The sequence below is a fragment of the Puma concolor genome, chromosome E1, assembly GCF_028749965.1.
Source record: "Puma concolor isolate L17-30 chromosome E1, mPumCon1.1.hap2, whole genome shotgun sequence".
Taxonomy (NCBI): domain Eukaryota; kingdom Metazoa; phylum Chordata; class Mammalia; order Carnivora; family Felidae; genus Puma; species Puma concolor.
Window position 1 is genome coordinate 13,397,520 of NC_141680.1, and position 20,364 is coordinate 13,417,883.

Consider the following 20,364-nt stretch of genomic DNA (forward strand, 5'->3'; position numbering starts at 1 on the left):
CCAACGCCTGCCCTCGAAGACCAGCGGACAGAACTTAGCCTAGGGGTCCACCTGCCTGTAAGGGCATCTGGCTCTGCCATTTGCTCCGGGATGGGCGGGGCCTCAGACTTCCCTTCTGTAAAATGGGTGAATGGCAACTCATGTGAAGGGTACCCGAGAACCTCACAGGCAGACGAGCAGGCGGCACTCCGCATGGAGCCTGACTCAGTGGGTGTTTAAGGGGTAGTTGCTTCTCTCTCAAACTCACCCCTCCCCAGGTCAAAGGGTAGCTTCTGCGCCTGAGCCAGGGCCCTGGGAATGAGGACAGATGGCTCACCAGGACTGGCGGAGGAGGGCCACCGCAGGCCCTGCCCGCGAGACCCCAGGGGGCCCGCTGAGCACCCCTGCCCCGGCCCCACTGACGATCTCGGGCCACTTGCTGTCTCTTGCTGGGAGCCCTTCAACTCATGCCTGAGAGGAGGCCAAACCAGTTAGTCCTTAAAGGGCACAAACCGGGCACGGGAGGCCCCCAAACATCTGGCTTTGCCAAGCAAGAGGAGACCGGATCCTTGGCTCTGTCCCCAGCCCCCTGCCCCACCCCCAGGGGTGCCCTCCCAGCCAGAGCTCCAGCCAGGCCTAGGCATGCGAAGGGAAACTGAGCCCCTCTCCCCGCCGCCGCTCGCCTCTCTGAGACTCAGATGACCACGGGGCGGGGGACACCCGGCTGCCGGCTCAGGCTGAGGGCTCGGGCCGCTGTGAGCAGGGGGAGGCCGCTGAGTGCCTCCGAGGCGCAACAGCCCCAGGCCGGGGCTGCGGACCAGCCGAGGCTGATGCGGACGTCCGGGGGCCGTACTGGTGGGCAGTCTCAGGGAAGGCCAGGTGCGAGTAGCTGGTGTAGATGCTGACCCCCACCAGGGTCAGGGCACCTGGGGGAGGGGGCAGGGGGACCACTCCGTGGGGCTGCCCGCTGGGGGCAGCTGCCTAACCAGGTCCTGGCCAAGGCGGTCCTGCAGACACGGCCTCGGAGCCCCTGTCCACTGGCCTTTGGGGGAAGCGGAGGCTCCTATCCAGTCCCCGAACTCACCCCACAAAACCCCTTACAAACAGCACCACCTACACCCCAGCAACGGTCCCGACTCACATAAACCATCTCTGTATCCCAGCACCCTCCTGTATTCCCCGGAGTCCCCAACACACACACACACACACACACACACACACACACACACACAGCTAGTGACCTCTACTGGGAGTCGGGGGCTCCAGAGCTCTGACCAGGCCCCCTCTTCCTTGCACATCCCCCCCGCTTCATTGGGTTACCCCCTCCTCTCCTTCTGGCCCTAGCCTAAGTGTCCGGCCTCTGCAGGCCCTCTCCCCGCCCCCAAGATCTCCAATCCAGGCCCTGCCTGCCTGATCCCATCACCCAGTCTTCCCCTGAGGAGAACACCCTCCTCCCTCTGACACTCCGACTTTGCACAGGGTGCTGGGTGCAGTGACCCTGTGCCCAGAGGTTCTGAGGCAAGCTAAGAGTTGGGCACTGGGACATTTTCCTGTTCACCCCGAGTCAGAAGGACCAGCCCAGAGAAGCACCCCGTGTCCCACAGCTGCAGGCTGAGCCTACCCTTTGTGCCAACTGTAGGAAAGCTGGGGGGGGGGGTCCTGATGCCCTCCACAGGCACTTCCTGGCACAGGGTTCCCTCTGGACTCTGCCCAGCCAAGGGCAGGAGGCTGGCCGGAGCTGATCTGGATCTCACTGGGGCTCAGAGAAGGGGCGTAGTCCTGGGGTCCCCATATTGCCTGACTCTGTCCCAGCCCTCTGTGATCCCTCACTTGACCAAAGATGGGAAGGAGAAAGGCAGGACTCACGGCCACCAGACTAGGGCTGGGCAGAGCCGCAGCACAAGTTTCGAATTCAATTTGGGGAAGGACGTGAAGCCCCCTGGAGGGGGACCTGGAACTGGGGTCACCACCCCGCAGCAGGGCTGGTGAATGGCCGCTCTCAGGCTCCCGCGGGAGCTCTCACGCAGAGGGAGTCCCCAAAACAGAGGTGTCCGTCACAGCCTGTGGCGCTCAGAGCTCCCGACCAGGCCGCCCAGGCTGCCCACTGGCTGCCTCCGTCCAGCCCGGCAGAGGAGGGGACTCGGTGTAAGCTCTGGAGCCTGACTCCCCACCTGGAACAACCCCCCCCACCCCGTCCCCTGGCCCGGGGACAGGGACAGCAGCTCCAGCTCCTGCCAGACCACTCTCTGAGCCGCTGACCTCCACCCCTGGCCGGCAACGGAGCCTCAAGCTGGGCAGGAGAGCTCATGCTCCTGTCTCGGGGGTGGGGGGGCACCCCGTCCGGCTGGGTGTTCGCCCCCGACCCCTCTGTCCCTCCTCCTCTTATAGCGCTGATGGTGGGGGTAGGCGTGAGGCAAACTGGCCTCAGACAGATCCCCTCAGGGTGACATTCCTGTCCCTGAGCCCCTACAGCTAGTGTGTCTGCCACGTGGATGGGCTCCTGTCAATGATGTCAGCTGACCTGTTTCCAAGGAGTCCCCCCCCTCCCCCCCCCCCACAAGGAGAGCAGTGGTGCAGCCAGACTGGACCCTGGGCGAGGGGAGCACGTGAGGTGTTGTTCTTTGAACCAGGTTCTCCCTCCACCCACTGGCCAGCGCCCTGGTTCTGAGAGCCTAACGCCAAGGTTTCCCGGATACAGTTCTTACTCCTCTCACTGGCTTCCCAAGGTCCTCTTGATTGGATCTGGGCCCACACAGCCGGTCTCTGGGGTCAGGCCACAGCTGATTTCTCCCGCTTTCGTTCTCTAAAGCACATTCGCGCCCAGGTTCCTGGTCCCCCAGTCTCTTGGCTCCAGGCAAGCCCGCCGAGTCCGTCTTGTCCAAGGCCTCCCACAGGGCACAGCATCCCCTGGGGAGGAGGCAGGAGGCGGGCCTGCCCGAGAGGGAGCCCCAGGCCCACGTGGTCTGGGTCTCAAGTGCCATGGCCCTGACAGTAGAGCTGGCCCGGATGCCAGACTCGGCTCAGACCTCACCCCCGACAGCACAGGCCACTGAGGACTGACCCCGAGGAGCCCCAGCCCACCGTCAGTGACCTCCAGCCTTGGGCTTCTGGGGGCACCGGCTGGCTGCCAGGGGCAGACGGCGCCAAAAAGCAGTGAAGCTTCCTGCTGACCTTGGTGAATCCTTGACCGTCTCAGCTGGAGGCTGGGACCACAGAGAGGCCTCGGCTGCACCCCTGCGGGAGTGCCTGGCCCGGTGCCCAGCAGAGTCTAGATGAATGTCAGCTGATGAACTGTCACCAGTCATCGTCTGGGCTAGGCTGGGGTCACTGCCAAGGACTGTGAGGCCCCTTTTCACCTGTCTTAATGCCTGGCCCTGCCCAGTCTCCCTCCTCCTACCAGGCCAGTCTGGGAAGGAGAAAAGGTAGGGGTCAGCCCATGCCCTTCCTGCGGGTCTAGTAGGGCAGGTCGTGGGGTCGCCTCGGGGAGTCTCATGCCTCCCATGCCTAGAAGCTCAACCTCGGGGCTCCTCCGTCCCTCGATCTAGGCCCACAGCCAGAACCCCTGCCCCCGTCCCTACTATAAAGGCCCCTGCCCCTGCCCCTGTCAAGGCTGCTGCCACCCAAGGTGTCTTTGCCTGCTGCTGCTGGATCCCCAGGGTGGGCCCAGGCTCAGCACAACTGATGGGAGCGGGGAAAGGGTGACAGGAGAGGAGGCACCCCCTCCCAGGACCCATGGCCCCCAGGACTCACCTCCCAGCAAGAAGTAGCAGCCGGCGGAGAGCAGCAGAAGGACGCTCTGTGCCAGGGAACCGAAGAGGCCGCAGATCCAGCCGCACACGACAAGGACGAGGCTCAGGGGCAAGACCACCATGACAGCTCGGGGGAGGGCGGCCAGGAGTGGGGGCTCAGGGTGCGGGCGGGGACGCGGACCGGCCCCCCCAAGGCAGATCCAGGTGAGCGCTTCAGAGTCCTGTCTGCCTGGAGGTCCCCCTTCACAGGACAGTCTCACCTGGAGACTGGGGAAGGGACGGGCGTGACTCGGGCCCAGGACTCACAGACGAGGCGCTGCACCGAGGTGGAGGCATCCAGGCTCTCGCCGGCAAAGGGGTCGCTCAGGGGGACGCAGCTGTTTTGCCCTGCAAAGCAGAAAGGACGCGAAACCTGGTGGGCTGGACAGCTGCCGGGCCCCCACCCACCCTGTGTTCCTCTGAGGTGGGTGGGCCTGTGGGCACGCGGCGAGGTTCCTGCCAGAACCCAGTGGGCTGACCAGTGGCCCCGGAGCCCCGTCAGATTCTCTCCTGGACCCCAGAGCCGTGGCTCCAAATGGGTTTGGAGGGTTTCAGACCTCGTGTTTTGTTTCTACAACATACACACGATACCTACACGGATGCCTGTCTACAGTTTCACACTGCCCTCAACCTTAAGCCCGGGGCCATGTGCGTGCTCACATGTGGCTTTGCCCGGACAGGAAAAGGTGCAGGTCATGGGGTGTCTGACTCCTGCACACACGTGCACACGCGCCCACGTTTGGAAACACACGGGCACACGCACGCGCACACAGTCACACACACAGAGATGCTCACACGTTGATTCATACACACAGGGACACATGCTCACCACACACATTTCCGTGCACACACGCTTGCACTCACACTGACGTATGCACACACGTTCACACCCTCTCACAGATCCTGCTGACCCCCAGGGCTGGTTCTGTGCAGGGGAAGCCCCCCTGGGGGGGGTGGGAATGCCCTCCTCTCTCTGGACCTGACAGCATCTATACAGGTCTGCAATGCACGTGGCACTCCTGTTTTGTGCCCGTGTGCATGTCAGACGATCAGGTGGGGGCAGCGGTGTGTGTGTAGAGAGATGGTGGGGGGGGGGGGTCTCAGCCCAGAGCCCTGGCTGTGCCAGGCTCAACCGTGAAGACAGCAATCAAGACACGGCTGGTGGTCACCTTCCCAGGGTGCCTTCCCAGGGGCCCCACACCCCTTGGTGAGGAGGAACCGCAGAGTGGCCCCTGGGTGCCCCCTGTCCCTGCCTCTGCCCCCTCCTTCCTGCCGCCGCCCCCCACCCAGCTTGCATCCTGAGAAGCATCATTCTCTCCCTCTCCGGCAATGACTTGCAGGCTGAGCAAGGACAAGGTCAGGCATCAGCCAGCAGCAGAGCTCACTGAGAGCCTGGGGCTGACCGGTCATCTGTCAAGTACCTGCCTCTGCTCCTAACACAAGACACCCCGCCCCCACCCCGACACACACACCAGGGCGGGCAGGGGACTGGCCACGGCTCCTGCTCCCCAGGCTCTTGGGTCCTTAAGGGGTCCCGCAACCCCCCCACCCCCGCCCCCCAACACATTCATTTCCCGCACCTGCACTGGTAGCCCGACTGTCACCACCCAGCCGGTTCTGGGAGGGGACGGAGGTGGGGGCGTGCGGGGGCGCCACCCTGGCCGCGCCCTCTGTGCCCCGGGCCCGCCACCCGCCGTACCTTCGCAGACGCGCCAGAGCCCGGAGGGCCAGGACCGCCGCGCGGCGCGCCCCGTGCGGTTGCCCGCGTCTGCCACCTCCAGGACGTACCGGTAGTCGCTGGCCACGGCGGCCGCCAGCAGCGCGAAGCTGAGCAGCGCGCCCAGCCGGGCCATGCGGGGCTCGGGGTGCAGGGTCCCGGGGAGCGGGGAGGGCCGCGGGAGTGGGAGAGTGCGGGGGGCGATGGGGAGCGGGGAGTGGGGGAGCCCGGCCGGGCAGGGGGCGCCCGGGATTTGGTGAGCCGGGGCGGGGAGTAGGGGGGCAGGGTTGGGGGGACGCGGGGAGCCAGGGCGGGGAGGGGCGCCTGGGATTTGGGGAGCGGGCCGGGGTCAGGGTTGGGCGCGGGGAGCCGGGGCGCGCAAGCCGGTGCGTCCGCTCTGAGCCTCTTCGGGACGCGGCGCCCCCTTTTCTGCCTGCGCGCTGGCCTCGCGATACGCCCCCCACCCCGCCCCAGGTTCGCAGGAAGATCGGTCCCACCTCTCGGCGATGGCGATCGCAGAGCTGGGCCCCAGGGGACAGAACGAAGTCTCAGAGCGGCAGGTAGCGCCGCTGCAGACCTGGGTTCAAATCCCAGCGAACCGAGGGGCCGGCCGCTAGACTGGATCCCGGGACAAATGTCTTAATCGCTCTAAACCTTTGAGTTTTCAGCCTCCAAACGGCCGGGCCGAGGAGGAGGAAGGGTGGGGCCTGCGTCGTCCCAGGAGGGGGCTCAGCAGGCAGCTGACAGCCTGAATGGTGGGAGGCAGCCGCCCCTGGCTGGGGCACTTGGCCGCTGGCTGGCCCTGCGGTCCTGGTCTTAATAGGTCTCCGACTAACCAGAGGGATCCGGTGAAGCAGGGTGGGTGGGCAAAGGGCCTAGGCAGGCTGGCGAGGGGGCCGCAGGAGGGTGAAGGCTTGCTTCCAGTTAGCTTCCAATTACAAATGTCACAGGGGGCAGGGCCCGGCTCTGCCTGTCCCTCACTCACTCAGCAAACATGGACGAGGCGCCTTCTAGGACACGGTCAGACGCCGTGGGTGGGAAGCAGGGGAGTCTCAAAGGGCCCCCACCCAGGAGCAGGCAATGACTTGCATGGTAGGGAGGGGGCTCTCTTGGGTGCAGTTGTGGGTGATGGGGGGGGGGGCTTCTCTCTGGGCCCCTGGATGGTGGGTGGCTGCCCCACAGGGCCGGGCAGAGCCTGCAGAGACAGGGTCCGAGGCTGACGTCCACATCGTCACTGAAGGTGGCCCTTCTCGGACCAAGTAGCTTCATGACCCAGGGTCACCCAGGCTCTCGTTTCTGAATGTTCCAGCCCTTTTTCCTCCACTAGGTTTGAGGAATACAGTCAGGAAGCAGTCATTGAGACACTACCTCAAGCAGCATTCAGAGCCCATGGAATCATCTGGGGCTCCTGCAGGCTGTGCACCTTTCCAAGGCTGGGTTGGGGCACAGAGCAGGCCTAGGGGCTTCCCGGCTGTGGCATTGTGGGTGCCCCCGCCCTGCTCCGAAGCTGGGGAGTACCTGGGGGGGGGCGGGCTTCCCTCTCAGGGGGCATTGGGCCTGGCAGGTGAAAGAATTCAGCAAACACAAAGCAGGTGGTCTGGGCGAGACAGGCATCTACAAAGCAGGTGAGAAGGGCAGGGAGCATGGAGGTGGGGCTTGCGGGGCAAAAGGGTGACTAGTGACCCTAACGTTTACCTATAAGGTGACAAGGACCAAGATTGCTTTAGTTGGCTCAAAGCCTTCCTGTGGGCTTGAAGGACGAATCTAGGGACGGGGAGAACCGACGAGCCCCTCTCTGGCTGTGTGCTGTACATGTTCCTTCCCAGTGACGCCCGCTGTTCAGCCAGAGCTGGTTTCGAAGGGTCTTCTTTGCACCCCCATAAAACTTAAACGGGATTCTGCTGTCAGGGCCAGGGCCAGCACTGCTTGAGGCCACTGTTCCCACAGGGCCATGCAGCTCTGTGCAGAATAGACAAGTATTCCCCCCACACCGCAGTGCAGACGGCCAGGCTAGCAGTCCACGCCTCACTGCTTTAAAGTTCAGTGTTTTTAAACCCAATGTGAAGTTGGAGCCGCTGACTGGATTGTCCCCCAGGCAGTAAGCACTGGCCCTCGAGGGGCTACTTTGATGAATTCCCCCAGTCTCTGTCCTTGGGATGGACCCAAATTATACCCTAGCCTGGTTCTGGAAAAGTGCCACTTTTCAGAGTGACCCCCCCCCCCCCCGTTTTCACCGCTCATCCGTCTTCCGTCAACTCTTAACTCATGATTAGAGCTGTCGGTGGCCACCTGGCAGGCACCACGCCCATCTCCAGGACATCGCCACCAAAACCAGGGACAGGAGGGACCTGGCCCTAACTGGGAGGCAGCCAGCCACATACCTAGTCAGTCTCATCCCCGGGGACCGACAGACCTATGAAGGGCTCCTCACAACCAGCTGGGCTTGACAACATCTGTCCATCCGTGAGCCTGGTCACCTCTGATGGAGCTTTGCTAACAGGGTAACAGGAAGGTGCCACTGATGCCCCATCACAGGATGCACCTGCAGTCTCCGGGACGTACGCTTCTGTTCCCTCTGCCTGGCACACCTTTCCCTTCTTTGGTCGTCTGGCAGCCTCCTCCTTGCTCCTGGACAGACAGCTCAGTTCTTTCATCTCCACCCAATGCAGAGTTCATGGTCTTCTCAGCCTCCACACCATACGGCCGTTTGTTGGCCTTGGTCTTCCCGAGTTCCCTGCAGGAGACGAGTCCTCTCTGGCCTTCGTTCAGCTCCTGGACGTAGCATGCGCACACAGCAGACGCACAAGCATCTGGGTGAATGAGTCGGTAGATGTGACCACCGTGGGATCAGGTGGGAAATAACCACAGAGAAGCCAAGGCCCCGGTTTGGCTGGTCAGCTGAAAACGGGCTCAAATCCTGCAGGCTGAGCCCAGGGGTGAGGAAAGCCCTGGCTCAGCTGCTCTGCTCTAAGGGCTAGACTCACCCTGGCTGGGCCCAGACAAGAAAACCCTTTGTGCCGGCAACACTGGTTCACAGCAAGCTGAGCTGCACAACAGAACCTTCTTTTCTTTCCAATTTTTATCGAGAGAAAGAGAGAACACACGCGAGAGCGGGGGGAGGGGCAGAGAGAGAGAATCCCAAGCGGGATCCCCACGGTGAGTGGGTGAGTGCGGAGCCCGATGCGGGGCCTGAACTGTGAGATCACGAACTGAGCCAGAAACCAAGAGTCGGAAGCTTCACTGAACCACCCAGGCGTCCCAACAGTAAAGATGCTGAAAACAAGTACAGACATTTTACTGTAGTTACAACAGGACAAAGTGGGTGAAGGGTACATGGGGCCCCTTCGTACTATCTTTTCAAGCTCCCATGAATCTTAGTTCACATTTTTAAAAATGGATCAACGGAAACCCTGGGGAGGCAGGTTTCAGTCCCGTAGAACGAAGGCCTTTTCGACAAAGTCTGAAAAATGGATTTCAAGATAGGCCTCAGCCCCCAGAGTCAGGCAGTTGACCCCGGCCACACCTGAAAGGCCGGGCAGCATCATGAATCAGGGAGGGCCCACCTCTGAGGCCAGGATGCCTGGGTTCAAGCCTTACCCCTAATACTTACTAGTTGTACCATCTTGGACAAGCTTTGCCTCTTTGCAAGTCTACACACACACACACACACACACACACACACACACACACACACACACACAATGCAGGTAAGATTACAGGAGGCTTCAGAGACGATTTTGAGTTATTTTCAAGGGCAATCTGCAAAGAATGGTCAGCACCCCAAAGGGGTGCCGACCTGCAGACAGTGGCAAGTGGCTCCGTACTTGGCGGGTCACTTTTGGTCAGGCCGGTCCTCTTCACAGTGCTGGGGCAGGTGGACGATTCGATTCCCGAGGCAGACCGCAGGGCTCTAACCTCTAAATCACCCTATCTACCTGACAACCCACCATCCGCGCTGAGCGTGGAGCCTGCCTAAGATTCTCTCTCTGTCCCTCTCCCCACTTGCGCTCTCTAAAGAAAGATTAAAAACAAAAACGAAAGACAGAAAATACATTGGTAGAAGTGCAAACGTGGGAGGGACTGAGGGTCAAGCTCCAGCACGGTCCCGTTCCACAGCACAGCCCGACAAAGCCAAGAACTGCATCACTGCCCGCTGCGCAAAGGGCCAGCTTCTCTACAAAGCCGACCTGTAAGGACCAGTTATTAAGGTGAAGTATCCACGTACCGACTGGCACAAATAACCAAAAATAAGCAACTTCGAGGAGTATAGAGGCTAGAATGCTTTCTCCCCCAACTAAACTACTGCAACAAATATTCTCCAACATTGAAGGGAAAAGCACACTTTACTCAACGACTGAGATGTGGCAGAAAAATAGAAGACTGAGATGTGGGGCGCCTGGGGGGCTCGGGTGGTTAAGCAGCCGACTTCAGCTCAGCTCATGACCTCGTGGTTTGTGAGTTCGAGCCCCACGTCGGGCTCTGTGCTGACAGCTCGGAGCCTGGAACCTGCTTCGGATTCTGTGTCTCCCTCTCTCTGCCCCTCCCCTGCTCGTGCTCTGTCTCTCTCTCTCAAGAATAAAAAGTAAACATTAAACAAATTTTTAAGAAGAAAAAGAAGCCGGAGATGCATCTTGCATAGCTGGTTCACACCTGGAACGGGTCCAGACGACACGCACAAGTGGGCCTTGTGGCCCAGGGCCGGCTTTGTGTCTGCCAAGGCTCAGCCCTTCCCCACACCCGTGTGGGCGGGAAGCAGCAGTTGGCAGGCTAGGGAACCACAACAAAAACCCAACAAGACTTTAAAAACCCAGGAGGAGACGCTGAAATGAAGTGTTTGAAATGAAGTAGTTTTTATTTTTCAGAAATGGCGGGATGACCTCCGACCGGGCCGAAACAATCCACCCTGCAGCTCGATTTCACGGAGGGAGAAAATCTGTCACCGTAACTGCTGTGTGAGCCTCTGGGAGGACAGCAGGGAGAACCGGTGTGGAGACGGCGACGTGGACGGGACACGGGTGTGCGGGAGCGAGCAACGGCAACGGAGACTCGGCCAACCAGGGCCGACGGATCACCCGCGGTGGCCTCCGAGTCCCCACACGTCTGAGGCGAGTTCCTGAGCCACTGCACTGTGCTCAGGGAGGGAGAACCAGCGTGCGGCTGACGACTCAGGCGGGCTGTCTAGTGGCGAAGCAATTTCATAAACGACAATTTCTGCTGCCCACTTCCTGCTACCTTGCTCTGTCTCCAAATCCACCTAAGGGTCACCCTGTTTGCCCAATGACCTGGGATGGCTTTGTGCTCACTTGACTGTAGTTCGTGATGTTCTGTGAAGTAATAATTCAAACAAAGTAAGAAAAGGACATTGCAGAACCTTAGAAGCTGAGGCTGTGTCTCACACAGACATCGTGACACGAGAAAGCCAGCCGAGGCAGCACAGGTTTCATGACGCCACGTGAGACGAAGAAACCACAGCTCAGGTTCAACAAGTGCAGGGACCGGACCCCCTGGAGGGCAGCCTGTGCGAGGGCACTGTGGCCAGGCCCGAGGGAGCAGCCCAACTGCCATGCTCGTCACCACTGCTCCAACTTGTACATCACGCAATTGATGCTCTTGTAAAAGATTGCAAACAATGTAAACGAGTTCCCTATAAAAACAAGTTTCCCCCCAAAGAGAGTCCCGATCCACCTTTTAGGTCCATCGATTCCACTGCCTTCCTTGAGGAGGGTTCGCATTACAAAGACACAGGTGCCCTGTCAGCCACCTGAGCCACGTCACGAACGGGAAGCAGCTGTTTGCAGAGGCCCGGGAACAGAAAGACCAGGAAACTCCTTCCACGGGTTTCTCGTCCCACCCTGCCTGTCCCCAGCCGTGTGACGGCTCCTCCAGAGCAGGGAGCCAGGCCTCTAGAAAACGCACTGTCTCGCATCAAGGACCTCTTCCTCACCCGTTTTAGAGAAATGCCACAACCTTGTGGTGTGCCTATGGTGCCCACTGGAGGTGAAGAGATATCTTGGCTTCACTGTCAAGACCTCTGCCCTCCCCCACCGCACTCCCGCCGTCGGGGCTTCTGTCACACCTCGAGGCCCGAGGCAGTCTGGGGTTGAATTCCACCAGCCCCCCCGGTATGAACTTGAAGATCACAAAGTGACGAGACAGGCGAGGAAGCCCCTTCCCACACACGGCACCTTCAGAGCTTTGGCAGGGGTGGGATTTTGTATAATCCGCTCTGGAGTAAGGGAGGCCCGTGCAGTACCACAGACCTGACGGGGGAAAAGGATGGCCGCACGACTTGTCACATCCAGGTGAGGTGACATGGGGTGCTGACCACACGAGACACGCGCGCTAGAAACTTATTAGATTATTACACAAATAACATCTAAAATGGTCTCCTTCACTCTCTGTTTGTCCAGTCACAGCAGACCCACAGTAGCATTCAGGCATCGAATCTCAGGCTCCACAGCTAGTCAACCTGAAGCCCAGATGTTTCCCTGTGAAAGGGCTCTGCCCACGAGAACACTCTTGTCACCTGGTCACCCTGGAAAGTCCAGGAACCAACGGCCCAGAAACTAACAAAGAAAAAAGAGAGAGAGAGACTCAGTTACTGTGCTCAGCAGCACCGGCTGCACAAAGAGGAGCCCCCGGCACCACTTGCAAGCAAAAAACAAAAGCATAGCTTAAATATTCTAATTTCAAAACGTGGACGTCCTTTCCTAAGGCGCGGTGAAAGGGCCCCAGAAGAGCCGGTCACTCTGGGGCGCGTGCGTGGGCAGCCGCGCTCCGCTCCGGGCCCAGCGTGGTGGCCGGGGGTCACTCCAGGGCCGCCAGCTGCTCAATGGCACAGCGCACCCTCTTTGCAGTCTCTTCAAATTCTTTCTGTTTATGGTTGGTTTCCTTTGCCTGGGAAAAAAAAAAAAAAAGGCCACGTGAACCTGAACTGTGCTTCCCAATCACACCCTGCAGGTAAGATCAAAAGGGGAAAATAAGGAAGCATTTACTGAGCACCTAAGTAAATCGGGTGCTGTGCCAGGGTGGGGACACCCAGCCATACGGGGTGAACGTGCTGATTCAACTCAAGGGCCTGTCATTTAAACTGCACCCCAATAATTATAACAGACGACATTTGCGCAAACACCATTCCACCTGCTTCACACCCATGAACTGCTTTATTGTTCAGCGTCCCTGTGAGGCAGGCGTATCATTATTTCCATCATACAGATGAGGAAACCGAGGGCCAGCGGCGTGTCCAACTGTCTGTGGAAGGGCCCTGCTCTCGACCAGCACCCTGCACGGCTTCCGAAGCTCCCCCAGGTGAAGTCCAGAGCCCTCTCCTTGTCCACTCAGAGACACTGCTGAGCATCAGCTTTTTCTCCTAAAACAGAAGAACTTCTCTTGCCGCCAGGCGCTCCCGGAACCTGCCTTCCGACCTTGTCATTCCCCTAAGCGTTCTGTCCAGGAGAACAAATGCTGACCTCATTAGCAGATCCAGGGACCTTTTCCCCTACCCTAATCCGTGTTCTCCTTGGCTTCTCTGACACATTAAAAACGAACAGACCTTTACTGGGTTGAATTTGTTTTCTAGGGGCAACTGCCTCTTGATTTCAGCTCAGGTATGATCCCACGACCATGGGAGTACTGTGTGTGGAGCGTGGAGCCTGCTTAAGGTTCTCTCTCCCTCTCTCCCTCTCTCGCCTTCTGCCCCTCTCCTCCACTTGCACGCATGATCACATATATATAGTTGTCTAATTAGAGGCTAACTTAAAACAAAAAAATTACTTTTCAAGGGGCGCCTGGGTGGCTCAGTCGGTTAAGCCTCTGACTTAGGCTCAGGTCACGATCTTGCGTTCATGGGTTCAAGCCCCACGTCAGGCTCTGTGCTGACAGCTCCAAGTCTGGAGCCTGCCTCTGATTCTGAGTCTTCCTCTCTCTCTGCCCCTCCCCTGCTCACACTCTGCCTCTCTCTCAAATATAAATAAGAATTAAAAAGAATTACTTTTCAATATGTGCTTTTTTGGATAGCTTACTTTTGCTGCATGTATAAGGCTAAAATTACTAATTAAAAAATTACTTAAAAAAATAAGATTTAACATGAAAAAGGGAAAACAGCACAAGACAAGAAACAGTGTGCCTAGTAACGGAGCCTCGTCTTTACTGACAATGGAAAGATGACAATGGCTTTTTTTGTTGTTGTTTTTAAAGTAATCTCTACACCCAACATGAGGCTCAAACTCATGACCTACACACATCAAGAGTTGCACACTGTCCCGACTGAGCCAGCCAGGCGCCTGGCCCATGGCCTTGCAAAATATATTTTTTATTTACTTTCTTCTTCCCTTTCAAAAAAGCCTAAAATTAATTAAGCCCCTATGTACACAGTCTGTAATTTAACCACCACAACACGGAGGTCAACATCTCCATTTTATCTGTTTTCTTAATAAAGGTGGATCAAAGCAAAATTCAGAAACTCACTATGAAAAACACAATAAGGGGCACCAGGCTGGCTCAGTCGGTTAAGCGTCCAACTTCGGCTCAGGTCATGATCTCGCGGTTCCTGAGTTTGAGCCCCTCGTCAGACTCTGTGCTGACAGCTCAGAACCTGGAGCCTGCTTCGGATTCTGTCTCCCTCTCACTCTGCCCCTCCCCAACTTGTGCTCTGTCTCTCTCAAAAATAAACATTAAAAAAAATTATTAAAAAAATAAGTAAGTTAAAAAAAAAGCATATTAAAACTCACTGAGCACACGTGCTATCTGGAGCTTAGGACCCCTTTTTCCTTCCTCTCGTGCCTCACTTTATCCTCACTGTTGGTGCCCACAAATTCAAGCCTGGCACTTCTCTGCTGCTCCCGTATGAAGTCCGTCCCCTGAACAGACTTATTTTCTAATTGGTTCCACTTTATTTCATTTTTCTCTAAATGCAGAGGTGGCCATGCAGCAGCAGAAAACGAGTCACAGGGCATGCGGCGTGCTCCCAAGTTAGACCCCCGACAGCCCCGGCCGTCTACCGATGCAGCAGGCCTTCTGTGCGTCAGGACCAGGGTGGGCTGCTCATCGGTGATCCCGTCATGCTGTTTAGCGCCTCACATTTAAATCTGGGGCCTCAGAAATCCACAGCCTCACAGCAAACATTTGTCCCTTCGGTATTCGTGTAACCCAAAACAATTATTCCTTCGTGTTCTTTTGCCAGAACGTCTGGCAAACGATTATCTTAAACTACATACTGCAATCACATAACTGATTTAATAAATCATTCAAAGTTTCAGCCTCCAACCTTATTTACCCCTACAAAACATGAGGTTTGCGTGCCAGCCCGCCTCCAGGAGGGCGGTACCCTAGAGTGCCCACCTGGGTGCTCCAGGGCGAAGCAGACAGGCCTCTGGTGATGCCGGTCCCCTGCATTTGGCTCTGACTCGACGTGACCATCCATTCACATGGAAACGTGCATGGGGACCCGAGTTTTATTTTATACTAGCGATAAATTATTTGCAGCAGGGGCGTCTGGATGGCTCAGTTGGTTGAGCATCCAACTCTTGATTTTGGCTCAGGTCACGGTCTTGCGGTTTGTGGGTTCGCGCCCTGCTTGGGATTCTCTCTCTCCCCCTCTCTCTGCCCCTCCCCTGCTCATGCACGCATGTGTGTGTGCTCTCTCTCTCTCAAAATAAGTGAATAAACCTAGAAATTATTCACAGCAAATCACAACTGGCTGACACTCTACAACACCACGTCCAGCAAAACCTCTCGCAATGACAAAAACACCATGCAGCGCAGCAGTGACTGGCCGCATGCAGCCGTTGGACAGGTGAGATGCTGTTTGTATGACCGGAGCACCAAATTCTGCATTTTACAGAATCTTCATCATAAAAGCCAAGTGTGGCCGGTGGCCACAGTGCTGGGCAGCACAGCTCTAGAACGTCACAGTGGTATAGTTGAGTGCCACGGGCCGATAGAAACTTTCCTGTTGTGAAGTAGTATAAACCAAATAAGGAAAGTCTGAAAGCTTACACTTTGCATTCTTCTTTAAAATACATAAGTTTAAAAATGATCTGGAAGGAAACACATCCGTTAATGGTGGGCACCCTAAGTATAGAGGTAGGTACGGCTTTTGATTCTTCCTTACAGGAATTTATATTATTTATTTTATAATTAAAGTAATAAAAATAAATGCATCATGTTAAAGTATTTCCTTATCCTGACTTGAGAAGAACAAAAGCAGCCCTTGGGGGAAAGCAAAGCATTTTCTTCCCACCCCCGCACTTCGGTCCCCTGGATGTTCACCTGGTCCAGTTCTGCCCCACCGCTGTGCACGCAGATGCTGGTGACCGAGCGTCTCTCGGTGGGCTTCCCGCTCCAATGAGCCCCCCTCCCCACGGACTGACTGCCCTCACCCAAGAGCCCCCCACTTGACATCGTTTTGTCTGTTTCAGTGCCGCACAGTTCGGTTTCAGCCGCCCCGGGCCACATATCAGTCTCCCTCCTGCTTGCCGGAGGACGGCTTTCTCACGACTGTCCCCTAAGTATGCAGGCTGCTCTGTCACCTAGAATGGGGTCAGCCAGCTGTGGTCTGCGGGACACATGGCTTGTTTCTCAGTCATTAGGCGAAGGATGGTTTTCACATTTTTAAACGGTTGCGAGAAGCAGAACAGGAATACTACCTAACAGAAACCAGGCGGCCCTCGAAGGCCCGCGAAGGCTAAAATACCTTGGCACTTCACAGGTGTGCGGGCCCCCAGCCTAGAAGGCTCTCCCCAGCCCACTTCCTGATTCCAACACTGCAGCTCCCAAGGCCCCCACGAGTCAACACCTCTTCCACACCTTGCTATACTGACCACCAATTTCTTCCCCCTTCCTAACAAAACATAACTGGCCCTCAGCATTTAAAACCTACCCTACTGGAACTATTTTGTAACCATCTCTAAAAGGGAATGTCATTTTCAATCAAAAAAGGACCTCAGAAACCGGGAGGGCGGGGCAGATCAGCCTTCCATTTTGCAGCAGGGAAAGTGTGGCCAAGGCTGGTCTCAACCCGCAAAGCCCACGAGTGGCAGGGACAGAACCAGGACACTGACCGCCAGCCCGGTGCTTCGCTATGGTATCAACCCCCGAACGTCTGTGCTCTGTAACACGGCCATACTTAGCAAATAAAACTCTGGAAAAAAACCAAACAAACAAACAAAAAAAAAAACAAAAAAAACCCCAAGTAATAGAGAAAAAATTAGCTCTATTAAGAAACTATTCCCTGCGTACCTGAGATTCAGATTTAACGGGGAGCCCCGATTTTCTCTACGGTCTGGGCTGCTGGGTTCCCACGCCTTAGTGGGTCCGCAGGTTCACGCCTCTCCTCTCCGGATACCCTAGGATGCCTGTCCCCAGTGAAAGTTCACTTGCAGAAACCCAAGGTCCTTTCCCCCAACACCCACAATGCTCCTTCCCCGAAATGGCGCTATGTGCTCCCAAACCCTCTGTCCCCACCACGCTCACACACCACATGAACGGCCTCCCACAGACCGTCGCCGAAGGCAGGAGCGCCAGTCTAACCACCGCCGTCCCACCACCAAAGGCACCTCACACTAAACACAGGGGGGAGCACGTTTCTCTCCGATCTGACTGCACGACCCCAAGGCCACATTCCAGGACAGATGCTTTCCTGTCCTTTGTACCCTCACATGTGCATCCGAGGGGCTTCAAATGTTAACTGAGGAGAAGAGCCCCTCCAAACTGAGGGGCGGGGAGCTCCGTGGTACAGGTGCTCAACAGCTTGCCCTTGGTTCTTATTCCCGATAATACATACAATTTTGTTCTTGGCTCTCTCTTTGTCCAGTTTCAAAAATTCACTGAGGGTTAATTCTTCAAACTGCTTCTTGACAGAAAGAAAGGCACAACCAGATGAATGCTTCTTATGTTCCTCTCTAGAAAAATCAATACAGGAGAGGGTCAGGAGAGAAGAGTCAGGGAGAGGGAGAAGAGCAACCGTCTGTCACCAACACCCACCACCCCGCCTCACGGACACGCCTCCCTCGGCTTCCGGAGCGCAGTGCGAAGTGCACAGGGCCAGCGGGAGGTCCCGGTGCACCCTGCCGCACAGGCCATCTCTGCCCTCCCCCCGCCCCCGTGGACGTCTCGCTGCCACGCTTGGGGCGGATGGGTTTTATACGGAGTCCCGTATAAATGAACAGGCATTTCGACGAATAGGAAGCGTGACACGGTGTGAGCGCAGAGGTAGCACACGCCAAATCCCTCTAAAATCCCCAAGGAAGGAACCGTTTGAAGTAATGTCATTTCCCTGGAATTGCTACATAATCTACTGGTCCCAAATAAGGGCACCATCGGCCGGGCTTCTCCAGGGCACTCCCCGGCTTCACTCTCTGCGCTGGGACTTTTCCCTACACAGCGGACAGCAGTGACCACAACAGTACCGGAATGAACGCACAGCCACACAAAGACCCAAAGGACAGCCTGCAGAAACTAGCCTCTGAAAATATTCTAGCACTGGGAAATTCACTCCCGGGGGGCCTGGGTGGCTCAGTCCGTTAAGTGGCCGACTCTGGACCTTGGCTCAGGTCATGATCTCTCGGTCGTGGGATCAAGCCCCATGTTGGGCTCTGCCTTGGAGCCTGCTCGGGAGTCTCTCTCTGCCCCTCCCCCACTCCCACAAGCACACTCGCTCACGTGCTGTCTCAAAATGAATGAATAAACTTAAAAAAAAAATTTCACTGGCAAACTGGCAAGAATACAGCCAGTACTTTGCCAGTGATCCCTGGTATGATCACCACGCCATCCCAGTCAACAATGGGTCATGAGAGCAAACACATTAGTGAAGACAGCAACTCTCTTCTGGCCAAGGAGAGACAACTCGGGTGATTCTCTAGAGGAAAATATTAAAGTTATGGAAGCGATCGGTCCCAGCAGGGGAAAAAAAGGTGAGAAAAGAACATGGTATCAGCGTCACATACAGAAAGTCAGCTGTCACTGTCTATCTGAACATATACACAGAATTTTATTTATTTATTTTTAACATTTTATTTATTTTTGAGACAGGGAGAGACAGAGCATGAACAGGGGAGGGGCAGAGAGAGGGAGACGCAGAATGTGAAACAGGCTCTAAAGCAAGTTCTGGATGCAAAACAAATCGTTACCCACAGAACAGAACACACACTGTGTAGGGGCGCCTGGGTGGCTCAGTCGGTTGGAGGTCCGACTCAGCTCAGGTCATGATCTCACGGTTGGTGGGTTTGAGCCCTGTGTCGGGTTCTGTGCTGACAGCTCAGAGCCTGGGGCCTGCTTCGGATTCTGTGTCTCCCTCTCTCTCTCTGCCCCTCCCCCACTTGTGCTCTGTCTTTCTGGACGCCTGGGCGGCTCAGTAGGTTAAGTGTCTGACTTCAGCTCAGGTCATGAGTTCGAGTCCTGTGTTGGGCTGCCGGTTGTCAGCAGAGCCCCCTCTGTCCCCCTCTCTCTATGACCCTCCCCTGCTTGCGCATGCTCTGTCGCTCTCTCTAAAAAAAAAAATAAAAACATTTAAAAGGGTGGTTTCTGTGGTACATGAATTACAGTTCAATAAAGTTTTATTTAACTAAAAAATTGTAATGTTTATATTTGATAGAGACAGAATGTGAGCGGGGGAGGGGCAGAGAGCAAGGGAGACGCAGAATCCGAAGCAGGCTCCAGGCTCCGATGGGGAGGGGGTGGGGTGTCCTCGAACCCATGAACGGCGAGATCATGACCTGAGCCACCCAGGTGCCCCTCAATAAACCTTGAAAAAACTCTGTAACCAGGGAAGCCCGCAGGTCACAACAGGATCCGCTCCTGTATTCTGTCAAACCTGAAAGGCATCAAGTACAGAACCCTAAGAGCGAGCCTTTCTTCGGCATCCACTCTGAGGGCCGTTTGGCCACATCAGGTTTGATTAGGTTGAAAGCACCACCGGGGCACTGACACACAGACTCATCCATCTGCGGTAACTGTTTAGGACACAAAATGAAATTGCAAAGCCAGGGCCCCATCGCTAAGTTTTTGCAGGCCCCGCCCACAACAAAAGCCGGGGGTGGAGCCGGGGCTCCCTGGAAGCGGCAGCGAGGCCGGCCCGGGGAACTTACATGGGGTCATCGTCTGGCTCCCAGCCTTCCAGCTCCTTGAAGCAGAAGAAACACTGAGCCAAATCGGGCTCGTTCTCAGTGGGACAGTGGATGAAGCCGGCCTCGGCCATCTGCAGGGGAGAGCTGAGGCTCAGGTGCTGGCGGGGGCGCTCCGGGCTCCCAGGAGCCCACAGAGGGAGGGGTCGCCCGGGATTCAGGAGCCCATAGAGGGAGGGGTCGCCTGGGACCTGAAGGCCACAGAGGGAGAGGTCGCCCCGGGGGCCCGGGAGTCCACAGTGGGAGGAGTCGCCCCGGGGGACCCAAGAGTCCACAGAGAGACAGGTCGCCCGGGACCGGAAGGCCACAGAGGGAGAGGATGCCTCGGGGGCCCGGGAGTCCACGGAGGGAGAGGTCGCCCGGGATTCGGGAGCCCAAAGAGGGAGGGTCTGCCCGGGACCCGGAAGGCCACAGAGGGAGGGGTCGCCTGGGACCGGAAGCCCGCAGAGGCAGGGGTCGCCCGGGATTCGGGAGCCCGCAGAGGCAGGGGTCGCCCGGGGGGCGCGTCGGGGCCCTGGGGAGGGGGGGGCCTGGGGCCGGCGGGGGGCCGTGCGGTCTCACCCGCTCCGGGGTGCAGGCGCAGCCCTCCAAGAACGGCCAGTTCTTGAACGTAGAGATGCGGTGGTCCTTGAGGTAGAGCTGCCAGGCCGGGGGCAACGACGAAGCGCCCATCCCGACACCGCAACCGCCGAGCGCCGACTCGATTCAAATCCGGAGGTTGGCGGCCGTCGCGGGGCATGTCGGGAACGCACGGTCCCTG

At 57.2% G+C, this 20,364-nt stretch overlaps 2 protein-coding genes across 2 annotated transcripts; both read right to left on the minus strand.

Moving 5' to 3' along the window:
* Window positions 1–673: 673 nt before the first annotated feature.
* On the minus strand, window positions 674–5,911 carry TMEM235 (transmembrane protein 235). Its single transcript, XM_086685599.1, is given in 5 exon segments — window positions 674–822; window positions 825–905; window positions 3,730–3,883; window positions 4,039–4,115; window positions 5,467–5,911. Coding segments are annotated over 5 exon segments (615 nt in total). The 5' UTR covers window positions 5,621–5,911.
* A 4,399-nt stretch (window positions 5,912–10,310) lies between these two features.
* On the minus strand, window positions 10,311–20,364 carry BIRC5 (baculoviral IAP repeat containing 5). The gene is made up of 4 exons (XM_086686262.1): window positions 20,166–20,364; window positions 19,569–19,678; window positions 17,267–17,384; window positions 10,311–12,381 (listed from the first exon to the last, which is right to left on the minus strand). The coding sequence occupies exons 1-4, from the start codon at window positions 20,274–20,276 to the stop codon at window positions 12,292–12,294; spliced, it is 429 nt and encodes a 142-aa protein (XP_086542388.1). The 5' UTR covers window positions 20,277–20,364; the 3' UTR covers window positions 10,311–12,291.

Excerpts from the sequence above, each read along its gene's own strand:
- BIRC5 (XM_086686262.1), bottom strand. The coding sequence starts at position 20,276 with ATGGGCGCTTCGTCGTTGCCCCCGGCCTGGCAGCTCTACCTCAAGGAC. Across the intron at positions 19,679-20,165 it reads GCGCCTGCACCCCGGAGCGG|ATGGCCGAGGCCGGCTTCAT; the intron begins GTGAGACCGCAC and ends TCTCCCCTGCAG. Across the intron at positions 12,382-17,266 it reads AGAGAGCCAAGAACAAAATT|GCAAAGGAAACCAACCATAA; the intron begins GTATGTATTATC and ends TTTTTTTCCCAG.